Genomic DNA, 26,428 nt, shown 5'->3' on the forward strand with positions numbered 1-26,428 from the left:
AAAATCATATAAACATTTATTGATAGGAAAAAGACTATGAATATGGTAACATTGCTGGATTGATTTAATGATAAGCATGGGAAGCCAGGAATACCACAGCAAACTGTATTTTTGAAGGTTAACAGTTGTTGAAATTATTGCATTCCATATAGTTCTGAAATAAAATAACATTCTTAAGGAATAAAAAGAAAAATAACATAGTCAGAAAGTACAATTATTTGAGAGAATGTAAAACATTTTTTATTTTTAAATGAAATCTATACTTTTAAAATATTCCCCTGGGCTTCCCTGGTGGCGTAGTGGTTAAGAATCCGCCTGCCAATGCAGGGGACATGGGTTCGAGCCCTGGTCTGGGAAGATCCCACATGCTGCGGAGCAACTAAGCCTGTGTGCCACAACTGCTGAGCCTGTGCTCTAGAGCCCATGCTCCACAACAAGAGAAGCCACCGCAAAGAGAAGCCCACGCACTGCAACGAAGAGTAGCACCCGCTCGCCGCAGCTAGGGAAAGCCCGCACGCAGCAACAAAGATCTGACGCAGCCAAAAATAAAATAAAAATTAAAAATAAATAAATTTATAAAAAAAAATAATTCCCTTGTAGAGAGGGATCTTTGTTGAGTGTATCTGGGCACTCTAAAACTTTTAATGTTTTATGTCCACTCATTACTTGGTGGGGGAAAAGTTCCTACCATAACATATGTGGTCTGTAGGAGCTCCTAAAATGAAACTCTGATTTTTTACTTCCTGAGTCAGCTTTTGGTTGTAACAGTTTTAAGTACATATTTGATGCCATGCTTTTAGAAGGCCAGCAGAGGGAGCACTACTCCCATTGTGTTCACTGTAGGGGACTGCCTAGTTTTTTGTGGCTCAGTATAAAAGGACTTTAGTTTTATTCTTGGATTCAGATCTTAGACACATTATTTATCAATGACTATGAGCAGATGATTTTATTTCTGTGTACTTTTTGCCTATGTATGAAGACTGTTCAGTTACCCCCTTTTATTTTACTTTATTTTAAATAACTTTTTTTTTTAAGATTTTTTTTGATGTGGACCATTTTTTAAAGTCTTACTCCCTTTTAGAGTTGTGTTGTCAGTCTACTTAGTGGCTTAGCAAAGAGGAGGAAGCATAGCATGTAATTTACTGAAATTCCACGTGGAAAAAAGTGGGAAAAAGGTTAGAGAATTAAGTTAGTGTAAAATTTAAAATGTTCCTAACACTAAATCCTACCATTAAAATCAAAGAACACCTGTGAATCCAGAAGGATAAAATAATGTCTGCCCCTGCCTTTACTTGCATATCCTGGATGAGGCTGGCTGATGATACTTTGTAGTAAAATCATTAAAAAAGATTCTACTTACCGGGAGGTTTTCCGGGAAAGCATTTGAGGTGGCATAAGTTTTTGGAAACCAAACATTTGACAGAGTCCTGATACAGATTTTTTTTTTTGCATTGTTTACTCTGTTAAAAATCTGAGATTTTGCATTAGGCTAACTGAAAAGAAAAAGAGAAAGATTGAAATTGATCATTTGAGGGATCTTTGAGTGTAGTATTTTGAGCTCATGGCCTGACTATGTTAAGCTACGCTCATTTTTACCTCCTTCCTTGGTGGCTCGTAATGTTGCTTAATTCAGAAAAGGATTAAGAAGCTTAGCCTTGGTCTTTGGTTCCCAAATGACAGTTGGACAATTAAGGTGATCTAATCTCTCAAGGAAAAAAAAAAAAAGTGTTGGTTTTAGAAAGAACCATAGTACTTTGCTTAAAAGATTCTGATAATAAGAGAATGTCTTTTGAAAGAATGAGCTTATCATATTAAAAGCTTCCCTTTTATTTTAGCATGATTTATACTTTTTTTTTCTTTCTAACTTTGTATTAAAAAAGTTCAGATCTGTAGAAACCCTGCAGGAATAACAACAGTAAGCACCCATATACCTTTAACTTAGACTCACCATTGTTATGTTTTGCCGCATTTGCTTTCTCTCTGTTTATATGTGTTTATATGTGTGTATTTGTGTATAATTCTTTCCCCTCAGACCATTTGAGAGTAAGGTGCAGACATCATGGCACTGCACCCCAGGCGTATGCATCTCCTAGGACTTTCTCCAACATATAACCATGACACAGTGATCACACTTGGGCCTTTTATCATTGACACAACGTTGTTATTTAATATGCAGTCTATATTCAAGTTTATCCAGTTGTCCCAATAATATCCTTTATTGCTATCTCTTTTATTTTAACTGAATCTCTGATCACACACAATCTGTTTAGTTGTCTCTTTAATCTTTTAGTCCAGAAGAGTTCTCTAACTTGTTTTGGTTTTTACGACATTGACAATTTTGATGTTGCTGTTTTTGTAGAACGTTGCCTGATTTGGATTTGCTGCTTTATTGTTTCTGCATGATTAGATTGAGAGTAAACATTTTTACAAGAAAATTACAGTGGTGAAGGTTTCTTCTTTTCCTTACCTTAAAGCTTTAAACTCATGAAAGTAGTTTATATGTGTTCTCTTAAAGTCATGTATATTAATTGTCACTTTTATAATCCATGAAATGCTGTTATTCTCTAACATAGCCCCCTATAATTCCTTCCTTCCTTGTTGTCTGTCTCCCTCATTCATTAGAATGTCATGTCAGTGCCATGAAGGAGGAGATGCTGGGTTTTTTTTTTCTTTGGCTGCGCCACTTGGCTTGTGGGATCTTAGTTCCCCAACCAGGGATCGAACCTGGCCCCTCGGCAGTGAAAGCGTAGAGTTCTAACCACTGGACCTCCAGGGAATTCCCGGTGCTGTGTGTTTTGTTTACTGTTATATCCCTAGCAGCTGGGATAGTGCCTGGCACATAGTAGAAGCTTAAGAATTATTTAAGAACAAATCTGTTTTGAATTGATTTTTGATGAAATGAAATATCATGACTGCAAGCTCCCATATCGAGCTTGGAAAGTTAGCATTTTATTTTTTTGTTTGTTTTTGGTCTAAGTGCAAGAGGCCTAAGTATTATGACCTAGTTTCTGGAATAGTTACACCATGTTTTCAGTATACTTCTCCTGGACTCCACTGTCCCCTCCTTTTCACACAGCCCTCTATCAGATATTTTCTGAGCATGGACTCTAGTCCAGGGCCTGTGCTAAGTACTGAAGATGAAAGATGAATGGGACATAATCCATGTCTTTGAGGAGTACATGTTTTATTAAGGGGAACAGACACTACAGAGCCATAGTAATGATGAACAGAGTACATGCATGAGCATGTATCTGGGGACACATGTCCCCAGGTAGGACTCATCTCAGCTCTGGGCAAGGCCTAAGGAATCTGACGTATGACTTAATGCTCCGTAGTCTTGCAGCCTGAAAACTAAGTAGTGACAAAATAGACATTCTCATCAGTGTGAGCCATTCTCTGAGTCCAAGGAAAGTAAGTAATTCAAACAGAATTTGTCATTTTGGAGTTTGCACTCTAAGGGCAAAGCAGTGAGAAATTAAAAACTTGTTTAATTCTTATTCAGTTTATGTATCCATATAACCTGCTTATTATAATATACCTAGTTTATTAATTATCAATTTTATTGATTAACATTTATAAGAATATTTCATCTTAGTAAAGCTTTGTGAAATCCTGTCCATTTAAAAATTTGCAAATAAAGATACATATTAGAAAATAAATGTTCCTGAATCCTAAGCTTGTACTCTTTTTATTCCTCTTTCAAGTGGTGTCAATATCAAAATGCCAATCAACTCCAGTGGACCTGATTGGGTGACTGTGATTCCCAGGAATGTAAAAGGTAAAAAGGAATGAGCTTGATGATTTGTTGTTTTTCCTGCTAAGTGTGTTGAGGCTCTGTAGTTACACTGATGTTACAAAGCCCTTTTTTTTTTTCCTTTTTAATATGCCCTGGTTACTGCTGGGCACAGTTTTTTTTTTTTTTTAATTTTTAATTTTATTTGTTTATTTATTTATGGCTGTGTTGGGTCTTCGTTTCTGTGCGAGGGCTTTCTCTAGTTGCGGCAAGCGGGGGCCACTCTTCATCGCGGTGCGCGGGCCTGTCACTATTGCCGCCTCTCTTGTTGCGGAGCACAGGCTCCAGATGCGCAGGCTCAGTAGTTGTGGCTCACGGGCCTAGTTGCTCCGCGGCATGTGGGATCTTCCCAGACCAGGGCTCGAACCCATGTCCCCTGCATTGGCAGGCAGATCCTCAACCACTGCGCCACCAGGGAAGCCCGCTGGGCACAGTTTTAACTGTGTTTTAACAAACGTTCCAGGTGATTCTGATCCATTGGTATAGGATATTATTAAGAGTAAAAGAATGAAATTTAGAAGAGTAAATGTATGTGTTTTGTTTTTGCAGAATAGGTATAATGAGCTATAGTGACTTGTAGAAAGAAAGGATGAACATTATTAAGGAGCTTATGCAGATGGAAGGTGATCACTCCTTGGCCTTTTGGCCAAGATCAGGTGCAGATGGCAGACGAGGTCCTTTTAGCTGTTGAAAGCATGTATGTAGTATCCTACAGAGCAGATAGTGCAAACACCAACGCCACAGGGATGAGGTATATAACACATATGAACCCACCAGTGTGGGTATTGACCATATGCATGCCTTGTGTAAATGGTGGGGAAGGAACTGCAGAGCAAGGGCCATCTAAAAGGGGCAGCCTCTCAGTTCCTACACATTGTTGCTATGCAAAAATGTAGACCCAGCACAGCCAGATCTATAGATTTTTTTCCATGAAAAACCAGAAATCAATCTTTGAATGTTAATATCTCCAGATTTCAAAACAATGGCATCCAGTTAAAAACTTTAAAACTATCGTGTGGGCTAAATAAAATTTGAGGCCCAGATGCAGGCAGGACACTGTCAGTCTGTATCTCTGGTGTTCACTGTCATGTGCCACAAGAAATCCCAATCTTTTCCTAGGAAAGAGCTGTATTTGATTTACTTGAACCCAATGAGTTACTAATTTTAGAGGGTACATATGCGAAACATCGTTAATAGAAATTGCTTACCTTTTATCTGCCTGGCCCTCAACCCCACAGCTGAGATATCAGTAAACATGGGATCACCCAGTAGTGCTGAACGCCTCATATGCTCACATCTGACACCTCCGGAGGCCCCGTCCCACTACCAAATCTATCCCCCTCTTCCACAGCCCTGGTTGTCTGGCTCACCCACCTTGTGATGTCCCTGGCTGTCCAGTGGGATGGTCAGTGGGAGGAGCTTTGGATAGTTTACTTGCACCTGACAGGTCTTTGGATTCAGCCAGGAAGTGGTTGTGGGTTTGTGATGTACTATTCTGTGTAGAGAGAAGAAAGATTCAGTAACTAGTGGGACTTTTGATGGATTTTTAGAGGAAGAAAGAAACCATGAATCGGTAGGAGCAGGGTAGCCTGGCTTTGATAAAACTGACTCGGAGCAGGTAAATAATTGGAAAGAAAAGAGAAGGACAATTACTTTATAAATCAACGAAGTCCGGCTTGGGGGAACTTCACCTAAATTCACCTTAGTGACCAGCAGGGGGCACTCAAAGATCCTAAACGAAGGGCTCACGTTCTTCCTTCTTTAATTCCTTCCTTCTTCCCTCCCTCCCTGCCTTCCTCTCTTAATTCCTTCATTCCCTTTGTCCTCTTTTTAAAATCTTTTGTTTTCAGATAATTTTAGACTTAAGGAAGAGTTGTGGAAATAGTACAAAGTTCCCGTATAGCCTTCACCAAGTTTCCCTTATGCTAATTTCTGATTAATTGATTGATTGATTGGCTGTGCAGAGTCTTCATTGTGGCATGTGGGCTGTCTAGTTGCGGTATGTGGGATCTTAGTTCCTGACCAGGGATCGAACCCAGGCCCCCTGCACTGGGAGTGTGGAGTCTTAACCGCTGGACCACCAGGGAAGTCCCCCCTTATGCTAACTTCTTAAGAAATCACAGAACACTTATCAGAACCAAGAATTTAACATCCATATAATGTTATTAACTAAACTATAGAGTTTATTTGGATTTCATCAGTTTTTCCACTAATGTCCTTTTTTGTTCCAGAATCCAGTGCAGATCTCACATTGCATTTAGTTGCATGTTTCCTTAGTCTTCCCTCTGTGACAGATCCTCAGGCTCTTATTGTCTTCCATGACTTTGACACTTTTGAAGAACATTGGTCAGATAGATGGTTTTTAGAATCTCTCTAAACTTGGGTTTGTCTAGTGTTTTCTTTTAATTGGAATGAGGTTATGCATTTTTGGAAAGAATAGGACAGAAATGATGTTGTATCCTTTTGAGGGGGTACATGATGTCGATATGTATTGCTAACAATGTTAACCTTGATCACTTGGTTAAAGTGGTGTCTACCCCGGTTTTCCACTGCAAACTAATTATTTTTCTTTCTTTCTTTGATGAGGGATCGAACCCTGGCCCTTGGCAGTGAAAGCATGGAGTCCTAACCACTGGACTGCCAGGGAATTCCCTAAACTAATTATTTTTATCTTTGTATTTACTCAATATTCTGGGGAGGTACTTTGAGACTGTGGTAGGCTGAATAATGGCCCCTAAATATATCCAGATCCTAATCCCTTGAATTGGTGAATGTTACCTTATATGGCAAAAGAAACTTTACAAATTTGATTAAGTTAAGAGTTTTGAGCTGGGGGGAGATTATCTGGATTATCTGAGTGGGCACTAAATGCAATCACAAGTGTCCTTTTAGGAGGGAGGCAGAGGGAGATTTCATACAGAAGACCGAAAGCCATGTGAAGATGGAAGCAGAGAGAGATTTGAAGATGCCATGACATTGGCTTTAGAAATGGAGAAGGGGGCCATGAGCCAAAGAATATAGCTCTAGAAAAGGCAAGGGAACAAATTCTTCCCTAGATCCTCCAGAGAGAGCGTGACTCTGCTAACACCTTGGTGTTGGCCCAGCGATACTGATTTTGGACTCCTGGCCTCAGAACTGTAAGAGAATAAAGTTGTGTTGTTTTAAGCCACTAAATTTGTGGTAATTTGTTATAGCAGCTACAGGAAACTAATACAGAGACTATGTAAACATTCTGTTTCTGCTTAAACTTTCATCTACTAATTTTAGCATTCATCATTCGATCTTCCCTGCAGCAGTTATTTCTGTGGTGTTCTAATAGTGACTTGCTGTATCTCTCATTTTTAAGACATTTATTAATTGAAATTTTTCTGTAAGGAAGAGTTGTCCCTTCTTCACCATTAATTTAATTTTATCAGTATAGACTCCTGACTATTTCATTCTTTGGATTATAATCCAATTCAGTTATTCAAATTGTTCCACTTTTGGTAGTTGAGAACTTTTTTAGTTTGGCTTCTGTGCCCTTTTGACATGCTCTCATTCTTTTAATTAATTAACTTATTTTTTTTGAGCACTTCCTTACTTTACGGTACCACAGGATATTTCAGGTCCATCTTATATTTTCTTTGTCCAGGCCTTGGAAGTGTTCATAATATTTACACTTATATTATTTCACTTATGAATCCTATATTTTGAAGGTTTTGTTTTCCCTATGACATTTCATAATTTATATATTAGTTAATTGATTTTCGTACAAGGTAAAACTCTTCTCAGGTGCATATTTAGAGTCTGGTTGATTGCTTGAGATTGCCAGTGCTACCCCCATGCACGCATAATTCCAGTCAAAAGCAAAGAAACACAGCTTTCAATTAGACTAGACTATCTTATCAAGGGCAAGCATCTGGTTTCTGACAGGCTTTTCCAGTGTCAGAATTACTACTGAATTTTTATAAGCATCTGCACTGTGGTCCTCAGACCATTATAGCCTAATGGTTTGGGACCTTGATGGCTTCTAACCTCATCAGAAACTAAACTAGAGCTCATATTTTTGGGGGAGTTTACTGAAAGTTTAGGATAGGACTAGATTTAATAGCAATAGAATAAATATCAACATCTTTATAGCTTTTTACTATTTTCTCTGTTTATTGAAATTTATCTTATATGCAATAGAGCACACAGATCATAAGCATACGGTACGATGGAGTTTTACACGTGTACATATCTTTGTAGGGTGAATTCTAAGATGACTCCCAGTGATTCATGCCCTTATATAAACCCTTCCCTTCAATTATATGACAAAGTTGACTTTAAAAAAAGAGAGATTTTCCTGGGTGGATCTGACCTAACCAGATAAGTCCTTAACAGGGACCAGGTTCTTCCAGAAGAAAGAGATTGAAAGTGTGAGAAGGATTCCATGTGAGGGAGATTCTTCATTGCTGGCTTTAAAGATGAAGGAGGCCATGGGGCAGGGAATGTAGGCAGCTTCTAGGAGCTGAAGGGCATTCCCTGGCTGACGACCAGCGAGGAAATGAGAAACTCAGTTTTATAACCACAAGGAACTGAATTTGGCTAACAACTTGAACAAACTTGGAAGCAGATTTTTCTCCAGAGCCTTTAGAAAGGAGCACAGCCCTGCTAACATCCTGATTTCCACCTGTGAGATCCTGAGCAGAGAACCTAGCCATACCAGGCCCTAGATTCCTGACGTGCAGAACTGTGGGAAAATAAATGCCCCTTGTTTTTAAGCCGTTAAGTTTGTGGTGATTTGTTACACAGCAATAGAAAACTAATTAACTGCCACCCAGATCAAGATATAGAATGTTTACAGTGTATAGAATATTTCCAGCGTTCCAGTATGGCCCCTTATTGTGACAACTGCACTTTCACACTATTACAGTATCGAATTTTCACAACAGCCCTTCAGAATAACTAGTAGTTTGTCCCTTTTATAGATAATGAAACCAAGGTCCAGGTCCAGTTAACTTAGGAAATCAAAGGACTCACATCCTACACATAACATCCAGCAAACTGATATCATTTGGGGAAAGGAAGCCCACAGCCATTTCAGTAATAAATGTAGGTCTCTGTAAATGGTCCAATCTCTGCTACCTTCTGTCTCCTCAACTCTCTGAGAAACTTTGGCAAGTCACTCTGACTTGCTTTCTTTACCTCTAAAAGATATTTGGACTACCTATTCTCTGAGGTCCCTTTCAACATTCTCTGAATCCACAGGTATTTCTACCGTACATAGCATTTTTATCTTTCCTTTGTAAAATGCTTAGCTTTTAGGGGACTAAAATAGAACGGAAAAAAATCAATTTCCCAAGGTTTTGTCGGGGGAAACTCAAGCCAGTATGGTGGCTGAGTAGCTAGGACCTTCTCACGTTCCCAGCACTGGACGGGGCATGCCCAGAGCTTGGCAGGCTGTCCTCACTCCTTACCTCCCCGAGGTGGTCCCCGGGCACTCCTGTGCTCATGTTCCCCGGTCAGGGAATTGTTTGCCTCCATTTCTTCTCTGACTTGTCTTTCCTTCCCCTCATGAACCATGTTTTTCCTTTGGCCAGCCTTTTACTGTTCTTACTTCTAACTCCATGCCAGAAAATTAAGGGACCTGTGTTCACACATGCACGCACACCTCCCACCCTTAATTCACACAGTATCCCTCTCATCCAGCTCTTTCTAGATCATTTAGGAAAATTTATCTCTGCCTTTTTCTCTCTCATTTTGTCCCATTTGTGGTCCAAATAGCCCTTATTATGGCTAATGAATGACATGGGATGATGCCCTTTGGAGGAAAATGTAAGCTGTGGGCTTTTAAAGAGAAGCCAGGACATTTTAGAGAAGCAGGGACCTTACTTGCAAATAATCAAAACTGTCCCTCCTGATTTTGCATAAAGATCTTTATATCTGCTCTTACAGTCGCCTCCCTGTAAACTTCCTTCACTGTCAATGTTCAAGACAACCATAAAATTGAGTAATACCTCATGTTTGTTTTTTAATTATTTTCATTCCACTTGTACAGTACATTAGGAGTTATATTATTGATTTAAGGGGCTTTCATATCTCAGGTATCTTATGTGAAAATGCATTCTGAGCTCCAAGCAACACTGACTTTTTAAACAACTTCAGACTGCTTGAAATTGTATTAGTCAGGAAATGTTTTGTCCCAGTTGACCATAAGAGGGCAATGTAGGTAAACACATTTCACTTTAAAAATATGTTCTGTTATCTAGCGCTGCATGTTTAAAGAATTAATGTCAGGTTCAGTAATTGATTTGCTTTGCTTGACTTAACTCTCATAGTAAATATAATTAACATTTGAATGGAAACGGTAATTGTTTCCTGTGTGATATACCTGTTTCTTTATGACCCTTATTGTGACTTCAAAATCACTTTTAATTCCCGTTCCAGTAAATGTTTTCTTTGGGCCCCAGGTGTCTGCTCAGGAGCTCTCTGGCCTGTGCAGCCTTGATGTGATGATACAGTGAGGAGCTTTGGGCAAGGTGTGGTGACATGGTAAAGCCACATGTGGTAGCATGTTGAGAAATTGCTTTTGAATAAACCAAACAAGTGTTTACCCTAACCCCCATTTTTCTTTGATAATCACATTGGCCAAAAGAGCATTTAAAATTCTGTTTACTTTTCAGTTTAGACCCTGAACCTGCAAAGCATTAGCAGATACCTAAGAAAAAAGATTAAGTATGCACTGTCAAATAGGGCATCTTCTTTGAAGGGAATAAAACCAAAATAATTTTTTTTCTTTTTTTTTTTTTAACATCTTTATTGGAGTATAATTGCTTTACAACGGTGTGTTAGTTTCTGCTTTATAACAAAGTGAATCAGCTATACATATACATATATCCCCATATCTCCTCCCTCTTGCATCTCCCTCCCACCCTCCCTATCCCACCACTCTAGGTGGACACAAAACACCAAGCTGATCTCCCTGTGCTATGCGGCTGCTTCCCAATAGCTATCTATTTTACATTTGGTAGTGTACATATGTCCATACCACTCTTTCACTTTGTCTCAGCTTACCCTTCCCCCTCCCCATGTCTGCAAGTCCATTCTCTGCGTCTGCGTCTTTATTCCTGTCCGGCCCCTAGGTTCTTCAGAACCATTATTTTTATTTTTATTTTTAGAATCCATATATATGTGTTAGCATACAGTATTTGTTTTTCTCTTTCTGACTTACTTTACTCTGTATGGCAGACTCTAGGTCCATCCACCTCACTACAAGTAACTCAATTTTGTTTCTTTATATGGCTGAGTAATATTCCATTGTATATAAGTGCCACATCTTCTTTATCCATTCATCTGTTGATGGACACTTAGGTTGCTTCCATGTCCTGGCTATTGTAAATAGAGCTGCAATGAACATTGTGGTACATGACTCCTTTTGAATTATGGTTTTCTCAGGGTATATGCCCAGTAGTGGGATTGCTGGGTCGCATGGTAATTCTATTTTTAGTTTTTTAAGGAACCTCCCTACTGTTCTCCATAGTGGCTGTATCAATTTACATTCCCACCAACAGTGCAAGAGTGTTCCCTTTTCTCCACACCCTCTCCAGCATTTATTGTTTGTAGATTTTTTGACGATGGCCCTTCTGACTGGTGTGAGGTGATACCTCCTTGCAGTTTTGATTTGCATTTCTCTAATGATTAGTGATGTTGAGCATTCTTTCATGTATTTGTTGGCAATCTGTATATCTTTTTTGGAAAAATGTCTATTTAGGTCTTCTGACAATTTTTTGATTGGGTTTTTTGTTTTTTTAATATTTGAGCTGCATGAGCTGTTTATATATTTTAGAGATTAATCCTTTGTCAGTTGTTTCATTTGCAAATATTTTCTCCCATTCAGAGGGTTGTCTTTTCGTCTTCTTTATAGTTTCCTTTGCTGTGCAAAAGCTTTTAAGTTTCATTAGGTCCCATTTGTTTATTTTTGTTTTTATTTCCATTTCTCTAGGAGGTGGGTCAAAAAGGATCCTGCTGTGATTTATGTCATAGAGTGCTCTGCCTATGTTTTCCTCTAAGAGTTTTATAGTGTCTGGCCTTACATTTAGGTCTTTAATCCGTTTTGAGTTTATTTTTTTGTATGGTGTTAGGGAGTGTTCTAATTTCATTCTTTTACATGTAGCTGTCCAGTTTTCCCAGCACCATTTATTGAAGAGGCTGTCTTTTCTCCACTGTATATTCTTGCCTCCTTTATCAAAGATAAGGTGACCATATGTGCGTGGGTTTATCTCTGGGCTTTCTATCCTGTTCCATTGATCTATGTCTCTGTTTTTGTGCCAGTACCAAACTGTCTTGATTACTGTAGCTTTGTAGTACAGTCTGAAGTCAGGGAGCCTGATTCCTCCAGCTCCATTTTTCGTTCTCAAGATTGCTTTGGCTATTCGGGGTCTTTTGTGTTTCCATACAAATTGTGAAATTTTTTGTTCTAGTTCTGTGAAAAATACCAGTGGTAGTTTGATAGGGATTGCATTGAATCTGTAGATTGCTTTGGGTAGTAGAGTCATTTTCACAATATTGATTCTTCCAATGCAAGAACATAATATATCTCTCCATCTATTTGTATCATCTTTAATTTCTTTCATCAGTGTCTTATAGTTTTCTGTATACAGATCTTTTGTCTCCTTAGGTAGGTTTATTCCTAGGTATTTTATTCTTTTCGTTGCAATTGTAAATGGGACTGTTTCCTTAATTTCTCTTTCAGATTTTTCATCCTTAGTATATAGGAATGCAAGAGATTTCTGTGCTTTAATTTTGTATCCTGCTACTTTACCAAATTCATTGATTAGCTCTAGTCTTTTTCTGGTACCATCATTAAGATTCTCTATGAATACTATCATGTCATCTGCAAATAGGGACAGCTTTACTTATTACTTCTTCTTTTCCGATTTGGATTCCTTTTATTTCTTTTTCTTCTATGATTGCTGTGGCTAAAACTTCCAAAACTATGTTGAATAATAGTGGTGAGAGTGGACAACCTTGTCTTGTTCCTGATCTTAGAAGAAATGATTTCAGTTTTTCACCCTTGAGAATGATGTTAGCTGTGGGTTCGTCATATATGGCCTTTATTATGTTGAGGTAAGTTCCCTCTATGCCTACTTTCTGGAGGGTTTTTATCGTAAATGGGTGTTGAATTTTGTCCAAAGCTTTTTCTGCATCTATTGAGATGACCATATGGTTTTTCTCCTTCAATTTGTTAATATGGTTTATCACATTGATTGATTGGTTGATTGATTTTGGCTGTGTTGGGTTTTCGTTGCTGGGCATGGGCTTTCTCTAGTTGGGGTGAGCGGGGGCTACTCTTCATTGTGGTGTGCGGGCTTCTCATTGCGGTGGCTTCGCTTGTTGCGGAGCATGGGCTCTAGGTGAGTGGGCTTCAGTAGTTGTGGCACGCAGGCTCAGTAGTTGTGGCTCGTGGGCTCTAGAGCGCAGGCTCAGTAGTTGTGATGCACGGGCTTAGTTGCTCTGCGGCATGTGGGATCTTCCTGGACCAGGGCTCGAACCTGTGTCCCCTGCATTAGCAGGCAGATTCTTAACCACTGGGCCACCAGGGAAGTCCCTATCACATTGACTGATTTGCGTATATTGAAGAATCCTTTCATTCCTGGGATAAACCCCACTTAGTCATGGTGTGTGACCCTTTTAATGTGCTGTTGGGTTCTGTTTGCGAGTATTTTGTTGAGGATTTTTGCATCTATGTTCATCAGTGATATTGGCCTGTAGTTTTCTTTTTTTGTGACATCTTTGTCTGGTTTTGGTATCAGGGTGATGGTGGCCTCATAGAATGAGTTTGGGAGTGTTCCTCCCTCTGCTATATTTTGGAAGAGTTTGAGAAGGATAGGTGTTAGCTCTTCTCTAAATGTTTGATAGAATTCGCCTGTGTAGCCATCTGGTCCTGGGCTTTTGTTTGTTGGAAGATTTTAATCACAGTCTCAATTTCAGTGCTTGTGATTGGTCTGTTTATATTTTCTATTTCTTCCTGGTTCAGTCTTGGAAGGTTGTGCTTTTTTAAGAATTTGTCCATTTCTTCCAGGTTGTCCATTTTATTGGCATATAGTTGTTTGTAGTAATCTCTCATGATTCTTTGTATTTCTGCAGTGTCAGTTGTTACTTCTCCTTTTTCATTCCTAATTCTGTTGATTTGAGTCTTCTCCCTTTTTTTCTTGATGAGTCTGGCTAATGGTTTATCAATTTTGTTTATCTTCTCAAAGAACCAGCTTTTAGTTTTACTGATCTTTGATATTCTTTCCTTCATTTCTTTTTCATTTTTTTCTGATCTGATCTTTATGATTTCTTTCCTTCTGCTAACTTTGGGTTTTTTTTTTGTTCTGCTTTCTCTAATTGCTTTACGTGTAAGGTTAGGTTGTTTATTTGAGATGTTTCTTGTTTCTTGAGGTAGGATTGTGTTGCTATAAACTTCCCTCTTAGAACTGCTTTTGCTGCATCCCATAGGTTTTGGGTCATCGTGTTTTCATAGTCATTTGTTTCTAGGTAGTTTTTGATTTCCTCTTTGATTTCTTCAGTGATCTCTTGGTTATTAAGTTGTGTACTGTTTAGCCTCCATGTGTTTGTATTTTTTACAGATTTTTACCTGTAATTGATATGTAGTCTGATAGCGTTGTGGTCAGAAAAGATACTTGGTACAATTTCAGTTTTCTTAAATTTACCAAGGCTTGATTTGTGAGCCAAGATAGGATCTGTCCTGGAGAATGTTCCATTAGCACTTGAGAAGAATGTGTATTCTGTTGTTTTTGGATGGAATGTCCTATAAATATCAATTAAGTCCATCTTGTTTAATGTATCATTTAAAGCTTGTGTTTTCTTATTTATTTTCATTTTGGATAATCTGTCCATTGGTGAAAGTGGAGTGTTAAACTCCGCTACTATGATTGTGTTACTGTCGATTTCCCCTTTTATGGCTGTTAGCATTTGCCTTATGTATTGAGGTGCTCCTATGTTGGGTGCATACATATTTACAATTGTTATATCTTCTTCTTGGTTTGACCCCTTGATCATTATGTAGCGTCCTTCTTTGTCTCTTGTAATAGTCTTTATTTTAAAGTCTATTTTGTCTGATATGAGAATTGCTACTCCAACTTTCTTTTTATTTCCATTGACATGGAATATCTTTTTCCATCCCCTCACTTTCATTCTGTATGTGTCCCTAGGTCTGAAGGGGGTCTCTTGTAGACAGCATATATACGGGTCTTGTTTCTGTATCCATTCAGCCAGTCTATGTGTTTTGGTTGGAGCATTTAATCCATTTACATTTAAGGTAATTATCGATATATATGTTCCTATTACCATCGTCTTAATTGTTTTGGGTTTGTTATTGTAGGTCTTTTCCTTGTCTTGTGTTTCCTGCCTAGAGAAGTTCCTTTAGCATTTGTTGTAAAGCTGGTTTGGTGGTGCTGAATTTTCTTAGCTTTTGCTTGTCTGTAAAGGTTTTAATTTCTCTGTCGAATCTGAATGAGATCCTTGCTGGGTAGAGTAATCTTGGTTGTAGGTTTTTCCCTTACATCACTTTAAGTATGTCCTGCCACTCCCTTCTGCCTTGCAGAGTTTCTGCTGAAAGATCAGCTGTTAACCTTATAGGGATTCCCTTGTATGTTATTTGTTGTTTTTCCCTTGCTGCTTTTAATATTGTTTCTTTGTATTTAATTTTTGATAGTTCGATTATTATGTGTCTTGGCATGTTTCTCCTTGGATTTATCCTGTATGGGACTCTCTGTGCTTCCTGGACTTGATCGACTATTTCCTTTCCCATATTAGGGAAGTTTTTAACTATAATCTCTTTAAATATTTTCTCAGTCCCTTTCTTTTTCTCTTCTTCTTCTGGGACCCCTATATTTCGAATGTTGGTGCGTTTACTGTTGTCCCAGAGGTCTCTAAGACTGTCCTCAGTTCTTTTCATTCTTTTTTCTTTATTCTGCTGTGCAGTAGTTATTTCCACTATTTTATCTTCCAGGTCACTTATCCATTCTCCTGTCTCAGTTATTCTGCTATTGATTCCTTCTAGAGGATTTTTAATTTCATTTATTGTGTTGTTCATCATTGTTTGTTTGCTCTTTAGTTCTTCTAGGTCCTTGTTAAACATTTCTTGTATTTTCTCCATTCTATTTCCAAGATTTTGGATCAATTTTACTATCATTACTCTCAATTCTTTTTCAGGTAGACTGAGTATTTCCTCTTCGTTTGTTTGGTCTGGTGGGTTTTTAGCTTGCTCCTTCATCTGCTGTGTGTTTGTGTGTCTTCTCATTTTGCCTAACTTACTCTGTTTGGGGTCTCCTTTTCGCAGCCTGCAAGTTCATAGTTCCCGTTGTTTTTGGTGTCTGCCCGCAGTGGGTAAGATTGTTTCAGTGCATTGTGTAGGCTTCCTGGTGGAGGGGACTAGTGCCTATGTTCTGGTGGTTGAAGCTGGATCTTGTCTTTCTCATAGGCAGGACTGTGTCCGGTGGTGTGTTTTGGGGTGTCTGTGACCTTATTATGATTTTAGGCAGCCTCTCTGCTAATGGGTGGGGTTGTGTTCCTGTCTTGCTAGTTGTTTGGCATAGGGTGTCCAGCACTGTAGCTTGCTGTCGTTGACTGGAGCTGGGTCTTAGCATTGAGATGGAGATCTCTGGGAGAGCTCTCACTGACTGATATTACGTGGGGCCAGGAGGTCTCTGGTGGACCAATGTCCTGAACTTGGCTCTCCCACCTCAGAGGCTCAGGCCTGACACCCGGCTGGAGCACTGAGAACCTGTGAGCCACACGGCTCAGAAGAAAAGGGAGAAAAAAAGAAAGAAAGAAAAAATTAAAATAAAAAATTAAAAAATAATTATTAAAAATAAAAAAATTAAAAAGTAATAAAAAAAAGGAAAGAAAGAAAGAAAGAAGAGAGCAACCAAACCAAAAAACAAATCCACCAATGATGAGAAGCGCTAAAAATTATACTAAAAAAAACAACAAAAAAACGGACAGACAGAACCGTAGGACAAGTGGTAAAAGCAAAGCTATACAGGTAAAATCACACACAGAAGCATACACATACACACTCACAAAAAGAGAAAAAGGAAAAAAAAAATATATCTATATATTAAAAAAAAAAGAGGAAGAGAGCAATCAAATCAATAAACAAATCTACCAATGATAATAATCTCTAAATACTAAACTAAGATAAACATAAAGCCAGAAACAAATTAGATGCAGAAAGCAAACCCCAAGTCTACAGTTGCTCCCAAAGTCCACCTCCTCAATTTGGGATGATTTGTTGTCTATTCAGGTATTCCACAGATGCAGGGTACATCAAGTTGATGGTGGAGATTTAATCCTCTGCTCCTGAGGCTGCTGGGAGAGATTTCCCTTTCTCTTCTTTGTTCGCACAGCTCCCGGGGTTCAGTTTTGGATTTGGACCCGCCTCTGCGTGTAGGTCACCTTAGGGCGTCTGTTCTTTGCTCAGACAGAACGGGGTTAAAGGAGCAGCTGATTCGGGGGCTCTGGCTCAGTCAGGCCGGGGGGAGGGAGCGGAACGGAGGAGGCGGGGCGAGCCTGTGGCGGCAGAAGCTGGCGTGACGTTGCAGCAGCCTGAGGCGCACCGTGTGCTCTCCCGGGGAAGTTGTCCCCAGATTACAGGAGCCTGGCCCTGGCGGGCTGCACAGGCTCCCAGGAGGGGCGGTGTGGAGAATGACCTGTGCTCGCCCACAGGCTTTTTGGTGGCTGCCGCAGCAGCCTTAGCGTTTCATGCCCGTCTCTGGGGTCTGCGCTGATAGCCGCCGCTCGCGCCCATCTCTGGAGCTCGTTTAGGCGGTGCTCCGAATCCCCTCGCCTTGCGCACCCCAAACAATGGTCTCTTGCCTCTTAGGCAGTTCTAGAGTTTTTCCCGGACTCCCTCCCGGCTAGCTGTGGTGCACTAGCCCCCTTCAGGCTGTGTTCACGCCGCCAACCCCAGTCCACTCCCTGGGATCCGACCTCCGAAGCCCGAGCCTCAGCTCCCAGCCCCCGCCCGCCCCGGCGGCTGAGCAGACAAGCCTCTCGGGCTGGTGAGTGCTGCTCGGCACCGCTCCTCTGTGCGGGAATCTCTCCGCTTTGCCCTCCGCACCCCTGTGGCTGCGCTCTCCTCCGCGGCTCCGAAGCTTCCCCCCTCTGCCACCTGCAGTCTCCGCCCGCGAAGGGGCTTCCTAGTGTGTGGAAACCTTTCCTCTTTTCACAGCTCCCTCCCACTGGCGCAGGTCCCATCCCTATTCTTTTGTCTCTGTTTTTTCTTTTTTCTTTTGCCCTACCCAGGTACGTGGGGAGTTTCTTGCCTTTTGGTAAGTCTGAGGTCTTCTGCCAGCGTTCAGTAGGTGTTCTGTAGGAGATGTTCCACATGTAGATGTATTTCTGATGTATTTGTGGGGAGGGAGGTGATCGCCACATCTTACTCCTCCACCATCTTGAAGGTCTCCTTCCAAAATAATTTTGAGTATAGAGATAATATCAAGAAGTCAAAGAAGCTGAAAATAGTCACAAATAGGAGACTCACTTAAATTTAAATTTCTGAGTCATATTTAAATTTCTGAGCATTTGGATTTTAAATTGTGATTTAACAGGTGAGACTATAAAATTACTGGATTATGATCAAGATTTCAACTTTGGGGTGTGTAAGGGAGTGATATAAAATGATTGGTGGTTTTTTGAAGATTGCAGATTTGAATAATAAGTGTTAGAAATGAATAAATGTACTCTTTCAGGAAAAAAGCCAAAAAGAAAGATATCTATAAACATCTCTTTTTGAGAGGCGATGTAACACAGTGGTTAAGTGCATGGGCTTGGGGGCTCACCGGCTTGGATTAGATCCTCGCTTTGCTACATACTAGCTCTGGATCAAGTTGCTTAAATGTTTTGAAAGTTAGGGATAATAAGACCTACCTTAAAGGGTTATTGTGAGCATCCCATGAGATAATAAATTTAATTGCTCAGAACAGTGTCTGGTGCAGAGTAAACCTGCAAGAAATATTAGGCATCCCTGTTGAAGCATGTAAAGCGTGCCATTTTCACAGTGGCATTTTCTGAGGGAGGTGTTACGGCAGAAAGGTGTTGACTTTCCCTGTGAAAGGTATCCCGGCACTTGTGTTACCATGTGTAGCTAGGCTACAACCATGAGTACACACTGCTGATGCAATTTTAATATTGTTCATCGTGCATAAAGACTTCTGAACCTTTTGTGTTACGGGCAGTAAATCTTTAGAATGTGTGTCATTGGTTTGTTTTCTGTATTCAGTGGTGGTTTTCCGAGTTAATATTTGGTTGTAGGACCCATGGATTGAAACTTTTCTTTTTAATGGGCTGAGAAACAGTGTGGACTAATATTATTATGCATATGTAAAATATGAATTTAAATTTTTACTTGCCTCACAGGCATTTGGATGAGAAGTTCTTCTTCTGTTCTGGGATAATGCTGGACAATGCTTAGATCTACACATTTCCTTGGTTTTTGCCTGCCTTTAGTTTTGGCTTTGAGAAAAACATGCATAATCAGAGGGAATGATCAACGTCCCCTTTCCCCTTTGAGGGTGTCCACAAACACCCTCACACCCACTTCAGATCTTCCTATTTTTGTGCAAAGGAGAACTTTTTGTAGGAGGGGGAAAGTCTGGGATTTCTTTGAGATGTGATGGCAGGAAATGTTATCCGTAACCAGCAAGCTAACAAACATAGGGACATCATTGTGTTTCTTGGAACATTTTTTATGTATGGTTTGTTGGAGGAGAATTTCAGAATATCTTTTTTTTTTTTTTTTTCAGAAACCAACAACCTAGAACTATCTGAAGGCTTAGGAACTTTTCCTTCTGGCTATTATTACAAAAATCAGTGGAGGCCCAGAAAGTTTAAGATGCGCCAGTTTAATGACCCTGACAACATTACAGAATGCTTACAGAGAAAAGTGGTGTATTTATTTGGTGACTCGACAATCAGGCAATGGTTTGAATACCTCACTACATTTGTTCCAGGTTGGTACTTTGCTTTTTGTTTCATAACTCTTTCCCACACATACAAAATTCAGCTTTGAAATAAGCAGACCCAGTCCGGTGCCTGAAGAAAGGCATCAGGTGAGGAAGCAGTTATTTCTCTGTAAGACTGAAGAGGTGTCCTAACCTTGGAGAGATGAGTGATAGTTTCTGATCAATGGTGGGGCTGTGACGCATCGATGAAAGCACTGGCTGCTTGTTGAAGTTCATACCACTCATGAGCTGTGTGACCCTGGACGAGTCATCTACTTCTCAGGGCTTCACTTCTCCAAGTGTGAGCTGAGGCAGCAGGACACTATCACCTCACAGGTGTCTTTCACTTCTAGCATTCTGGGCTGTGAGATAGAAGTGAACATTTCCAGTTGTTTCTCTTCTAGTTCTGTTTGGTCCAACTCCAAGTTTATCATAGATTTAAGTGGAAGGAGGCAGCGAAACTGTCGCCCATTTTAATGCATCCGTGCAGCAGAGCCATCCCTGCTCACCCCTTGGGCCGTCCATTGGTGTGACTCTGAGGTGGAGCTGCCTCCCAGCAAGGGAGAGTCTGGTCAGTCCCAGTCTTCTTAGCTTCCTGGTCTCCCTGCTGGGCTCTGGGGCAGCTCTCCAGACTTGGAATAAAACCCCACTCATTGGAGGGTCATCCCTTCTTCACAGTGGGCCTTTTCCTCTTCCTGGAAGTGGTGTGGATGGAGTGAGGAGGGATGGATTTGGGGCAGCAGGACTAAAGGCCCCGCTTAGAGTTTAGAGAGCTGATGAATAGTTCTGTGGGAACTGGGTTTTTTTGTTTGTTTGTGTGTTTTTAATTTTTTTAAAAAAACTTTTTATTTTTGGAGTATAGCCGATTAACAATGTTGTGATAGTTTCAGGTGCACCGCAAAGCGACTCTGCCATACATATACATGTATCCATTCTCCCCCAAACTCCCCTCCCATCCAGGCTGCCGCATAGCATTGAGCAGAGAGAACTGTTTTTGATGGCTGTTTATGGACAGGGCTTTTCATAAAGCAAATTCCCACAGTTGGGAGTGGTTGTGTGTGATGTTTTTCTTTTTTCTCTTTTATTTATTACATCAACTTAGTTTCAAATTTAACTTTTAGAAGGAAAGGAGGAAGTAGATATGACCACCCAAAATAGAAAGTTAATTCCATTTTTGATTTGCTTGCTTTTTTATTGAAACAGACATAGCAGAGTTCTAGTTGATAAAGCATAAGTTAAAAAGCAGGAGAAGGGAAATCATTTGTATGGCATGATGCTAGGCACAGTTCGGTGCTGACCAGGCAGGGCCCTCCAGGAGCCTGTAGTTGCTTGATTCTTTTTTTTTTAATAGATTTATTTTATTTATTTATTTTTGGGTGCGTTGGGTCTTCCGTTGCTGCGTGCGGGCTTTCTCTAGTTGCGGTGAGTGGGGGCTACTCTTCATTGCGGTGTGCGGGCTTCTCATTGCGGTGGCTTCTCTTGTTGCAGAGCACAGGCTCTAGGCACGCAGGCTTCAGTAGTTGTGGCACACGGGCTTTGGTAGTGGTGCTCGCGGGCTCTAGAGCACAGGCTCAGTAGTTGTGGCGCACAGGCTTAGTTGCTCCGCGGCATGTGGAATCTTCCCGGACCAGGGCTTGAACCCGTGTCCCCTGCATTGGCAGGCGGATTCTTAACCACTGCGCCACCAGGGAAGCCCCGGTTGCTTGATTCCTAAGTTCTAATGACGTAGCTTGGTATTTCCTTTCATAGCAATGATCACATTGCGTGTCTTGATCATTTTCCACCCTACCCTTTGCAGACAGATCTTTACCTGATAAAGCCTTGTGTTGGGCTTGATCTTAATCAAAAGAAAGAATGGTTAATTGAGCTTTTATTCAATTTAAGTGGGGCCACATGCTAAGTAGTAATGAATTAGGTATGAGAATCTAGAAGAGGAGCCTGGGAACTCATGGAGAAAAAAGTGAAACCTTGACTTTAACCCTTAAGAGTAAATAATATGGGACAATTATAGTTTGATGTTACTTCTTCAGAATTGACTGTAAACTCCTTGAGGGCAAGGACTGTGACTTACCCATCTGAGCATTGCTGGCTTTTTTTTTTTTAAAGCTGGGAAACTATTCTAATTTATTTTATTATTTTTTTATTTGATATTTTTTCTTTTTGGCCGTGCCATGAGGGATCTTAATTCCCTGACCAGGGATTGAACCCATGCCCCCTGCAGTGGAAGTGTGGAGTCTTAACCACTGGACCGCCAGCAAAGTCTTGCATTGCTGGCTTATAGCACAATAGTGCTGGCACGGAATAGGTGCTTAGGAAATGTGAATTCAGTTTGGCTGCCAAGGGTTACTTAATCTGGTCTGTGTAAGGCACTTATAGGAATATTTAGGGATGTGAGACAGACCCTCTTTCCTCATGGGGTGAATGTTCAGTGATGAATTGTACAGCCTTTTTGAGGAGTAATAAGGGAGAATAATCATTGATTCCTGGGATCTTCAGAGGAGCAGGACTTGGAAACACAACTTAGATAAAGTAGAGGGAGAGAAGGGAATTCTAACTTGTGCTGCTGTGTTTGTTATGACAGAGAGAGAGAAGTTTTCTAAGACATAAACAGGGTTTTCCATCCATAGGGTGAAACTGAAAGTCAAAAGAAGCATGGTTGCTTCTTTCTTTTGCTTATTTCAAAAAGAGGTATTTGGTTACTATTATGTGTTTGTAAAAAAGCAGAAGTTATAGTTCTTGACCTGGAAGAAATAATATTGATCTGTTAGAACAGTAATGTGTAAATGCCAAATCGATGTTTAGATATTCAACAGTCAGTGCAAACAGGAAGGTTTCTTGGCCTAATAATTAGAGGTAAACAGGTTATTTTGCTTTTCAGGTCTAGAATCAATTGCTGATGGTATTACTTGCAATGTCATGCTTATGGAGTGATTTAAATAATAAATATGTTAAAATAGAAAGGTCCATTGAAGCCAAGGGGGCCAAGGTGAAGTGAAATAGGTGTTTCCTTTACATTTGTATTGTACCTTTTTGTTGTTTTATTTTAAAAAAATTGTTCTTTGAAGCCACTAACTAAAGAATAATCAAAATATATCGCTTGGTTTAAACATTCTTATGAACCTGAGTTTTCCTTGTTTCAGATTTAGTGGAGTTTAGCTTGGGTAGCCCCAAGAATGTGGGTCCCTTCCTTGCGGTGGACCAGAAGCACAACATCCTGCTCAAATACCGCTGCCACGGTCCACCGATCCGCTTCACCACCGTCTTCAGCAATGACCTCCGTTACGTGGCGAATGAGCTGAATGGCATCGTGGGAGGGAAGAACACAGTGGTGGCCATAGCTGTGTGGTCTCATTTCAGCACCTTCCCCTTGGAAGTGTATATCCGGCGGCTCAGGAACATCCGTCGAGCCGTGGTCCAGCTCTTGGATCGAAGCCCTAAGACTGTGGTAGTCATCCGGACAGCCAATGCCCAAGAGCTGGGACCTGAAGTGAGCCTTTTCAACAGCGACTGGTATAACTTTCAGCTGGACACCATCCTTCGGAAGATGTTCTCAGGAGTTGGAGTATATCTCGTTGACGCCTGGGAGATGACCCTGGCCCATTATCTGCCCCACAAGCTACATCCAGATGAAGTTATTGTGAAGAACCAACTGGACATGTTCTTGTCCTTTGTGTGCCCCTTGGAGACCTAGTCTGCCCTGCAGGGTACTGGAGGAATCACATTCAGTGACCTTCTCTATCACCTGCACTACGGGAAGTTTACGGGTGGCCCTATGGAGAGATGGCTGCCATTGATATGTATTTAAAATTTTAAAAAAGAGCTGGACTTTATATAATGACTTGTAAGGAGCTTAGAAAATGCAGATTACATTTATATCTACCTATAGGATTTTTTCCCATCTTGACTTATCCATGGGGGAACTATTATTAACAGCATTTACACACTATATTGCCCTTGTAACCAAAGATACTAGTGAGTGTGTTTGAACTAGCTTCTCCTGGGAGGGGAGGGGATACTGTGCTAAAGAGTGTGAAAAATGTTGTGACCTAAGTGGAAGGGACAAGTTTGGTTGGCAGTGGAGTGTTTGTAGCTTGTCTGGTAAAGGAAATTGAGCACATTTACATGAATAGCGTAATTGGTACATCTTCAGTGGGAAGTGAATTAACCCCAAGGCTTGTAGTCAGTGGCTCCTGTAACACACTGAAGACTGCTATGTCTTAGAAGTTTCTCTTGATGATCCAGTTTTTTCTGAATTACTTGAAAAGGCCAGTGTCCTTGGTCAGAACTTTCTAATGAGAATATTTACAGTGTCTGGCTTTTATCTAGAAAAGAAGCAAAAGGGAAATATGCAAGCAGTATATGTAAAATCTGTGCATTGAATTGATATTTGCATTGGGTAATTGCTACTTATCTGATTCAGCTAAATTTTACAGGATGAATACTTATTCTAAAATAACCACTTTTGGAGCTGGAAGGGGAAAATCTATAAGGGAAAATTTATTTTTGTGTTCTCAAGTTTGAGGGTTTTAAGAATTGACTTTTATGTAAAGATTGCTATTGTTTGTTATAAAGTTGTGGAAATTATTTCCATCAATTTCGACTATTTCTTTTTTGGTTGTTATTTTGAATTGCATACCCAAATTAGAAATTAAAATCTAATTAAAATTAAATTTAGATATTGAAATCTGTGATGGGTTGATTTGGGCATAAGGTACACACATTCTGTCATGCTTGGAAGTAAAAGGTGCTGTTCCTATTGGCTATCTTAAAATAATTGAATTATCAATTTTACTTGACTGTCTTTACCTTATTAATTTTAAATAAGTTTAAATTAATTTGTGCCATTTAGTAAGTACTCTTTTCTTTTTGAGCCACAATAGAGTATAGTTTTGTTTATCCCTAAATGAACATGTGAAGAAACTGGGGAGGCTTTAGAGATGAAGACAGATGCCTAAAGCATGAAAAAATACACCCTTAGAAGAATGGGTCAAAGAATCTGGGTTTTTAACTTAAAACAGAGAGTTTAAGATCTTTCTTTCCTAGCCTTGAGGGCCACCTTCAAGTTTATAAAATAAATAAATATGATTTTAAATTATTTTCTGAGTCTGAAGTGGAGCAGGTAGTTAAATATATTAAGATGGCTTAATTTTAATGGCCTTTAACCTTTAGAGTGTCTAAGGATCACTTGGAATATTTTTTTTTTAAGTTTTCTTTAAAATTAATTATTTTTTTTTGGCTGAGTAGGGCCCTCATTGCTGCGTGCGAGTTTTCTTTCTTTGAGGCGAGCGGGGGCTACTCTTTGTTGCAGTGTGTGGGCTTCTCATTGTGGTGGCTTCTCTTGCTGCTCAGTGTAGGCTCTGGGCGTGTGGGCTTCATTAGTTGTGGCACATAGGCTCTGTAGTTGTGGCGCGTGGGCTTAGCTGCTCTGTGACACGTGGGATCTTCCTGGACCAGGGCTCGAACCCGTGTCCCCTGCACTGGCAGGCGGATTCTTAACCACTGCGCCACTAGGGAAGTCCCTCACTTGGAATATTGGATAAAAATGCAGAATTAGGGGCTATGCCTCTGGGAATTGCGGAATCAACCTTAGTGACAAATGCCCAGGAGTTCTGATGCAATGGTGGTATTCTACATTTTGAGAAACACTAAGGGAAAAGGGAAGATAGAACTAAGGAAATAATATTTTTTGTCTATTATTTTAGGAGCTTTTCCCATAACATTTAATTCTGATCATGATCTAATAGTGCAGATAATGGCTCCATTTTATAGATGAGGAACTTGAGTTTAGATTTGAACTAAAGTATGTGAGAGTCCATAGCCCTTTTCAACTAGAACTTTTTGGACTTTGTAAAGAGGTTTTATTTTTTATGAAAGAGCTTTGAGCATTTACTCAAGGATCACTGGAGGAGGCTGAGTCATGTCTTCCCAGGAGAATTTCAATTTCCACTGCCTCTCCAGAGCTTTGGAGTGGTACTACTTGTTTGTGCAAATGATTTCTCATGATCTCATCCCATTATTTTTTGATTTAGTGACATGTCCTAAAGATTTGATGACACAGTTTCTTAACGTATTCTCATTCACTCTGTCCTTCTAATGTGTCTTTCTATGCTCGTGTGGAAGTTAAAAAAAATGCCTAAGTGAAGAGTTTGGAATATTACCTAAATCATTCTCAGAACAATTAGATACTATATTTTAATTTCTTCTGAAAAGTTTACTTTAAGCCAATACCACAGAGTTGTGACTGTTAGCATGCCAACCAAATAATATAGTTTATTTTAAATATATTTTCCATTATAAATGTAAAGGATATTAAATATAAAAATATTGTAAAATCTAGAAAAAGAAAATCTATGGATAGAATCCATAATTCTATCATCTGCGATGAGCATTAGCAGTTTGGTTTATTTTCTTCTAGGTTTTTTAAATCACATAGCTGTAATCACAGAGAACATGTAATTTTTATCTGTGTTTTTAAATTTAACATACAAATATTTTTCTATGTTTTCATGACATAATTATAAAAGTCTGCCTAACAGTTTAGCTAAATGATATCGTTATTTACATAGGTTGGCCATTTAGATTTATAATACAATATTAAAATGGTGATTAATATATAATTTCATTGGGTTAAAATATCGATTTTTATTTTAGAATGACAGCATTA

General features: G+C 39.8%; 2 protein-coding genes across 6 annotated transcripts in view; one reads left to right on the forward strand and one right to left on the reverse strand.

Annotated features, from left to right (window-relative positions):
* RPL24 (ribosomal protein L24) overlaps nt 1-8,224 on the reverse strand; it is a 102,042-nt gene extending 93,818 nt beyond the window's left edge. The window contains exon 1 of the mRNA XM_061194141.1: nt 8,219-8,224. Coding sequence (XP_061050124.1) covers nt 8,219-8,224 — 6 coding nt within the window. The remainder of the gene's footprint in view (nt 1-8,218) is intronic.
* Nucleotides 1-24,236, forward strand: part of NXPE3 (neurexophilin and PC-esterase domain family member 3) — a 53,755-nt gene extending 29,519 nt beyond the window's left edge. For 4 of the 5 annotated variants that reach the window (XM_061194135.1, XM_061194136.1, XM_061194138.1 and 1 more), the window contains 3 exons: nt 3,705-3,778; nt 19,567-19,773; nt 22,905-24,236. In XM_061194135.1, the coding sequence (XP_061050118.1) occupies nt 3,705-3,778; nt 19,567-19,773; nt 22,905-23,455 (832 nt within the window). In that variant the 3' untranslated portion in view covers nt 23,456-24,236. The remainder of the gene's footprint in view (nt 1-3,704; nt 3,779-19,566; nt 19,774-22,904) is intronic. The other variant, XM_061194139.1, reaches the window with a different exon arrangement.
* Nucleotides 24,237-26,428: the final 2,192 nt, after the last annotated feature.

The sequence above is a fragment of the Eubalaena glacialis genome, chromosome 6, assembly GCF_028564815.1.
Source record: "Eubalaena glacialis isolate mEubGla1 chromosome 6, mEubGla1.1.hap2.+ XY, whole genome shotgun sequence".
Classification (NCBI taxonomy): Eukaryota; Metazoa; Chordata; class Mammalia; order Artiodactyla; family Balaenidae; genus Eubalaena; species Eubalaena glacialis.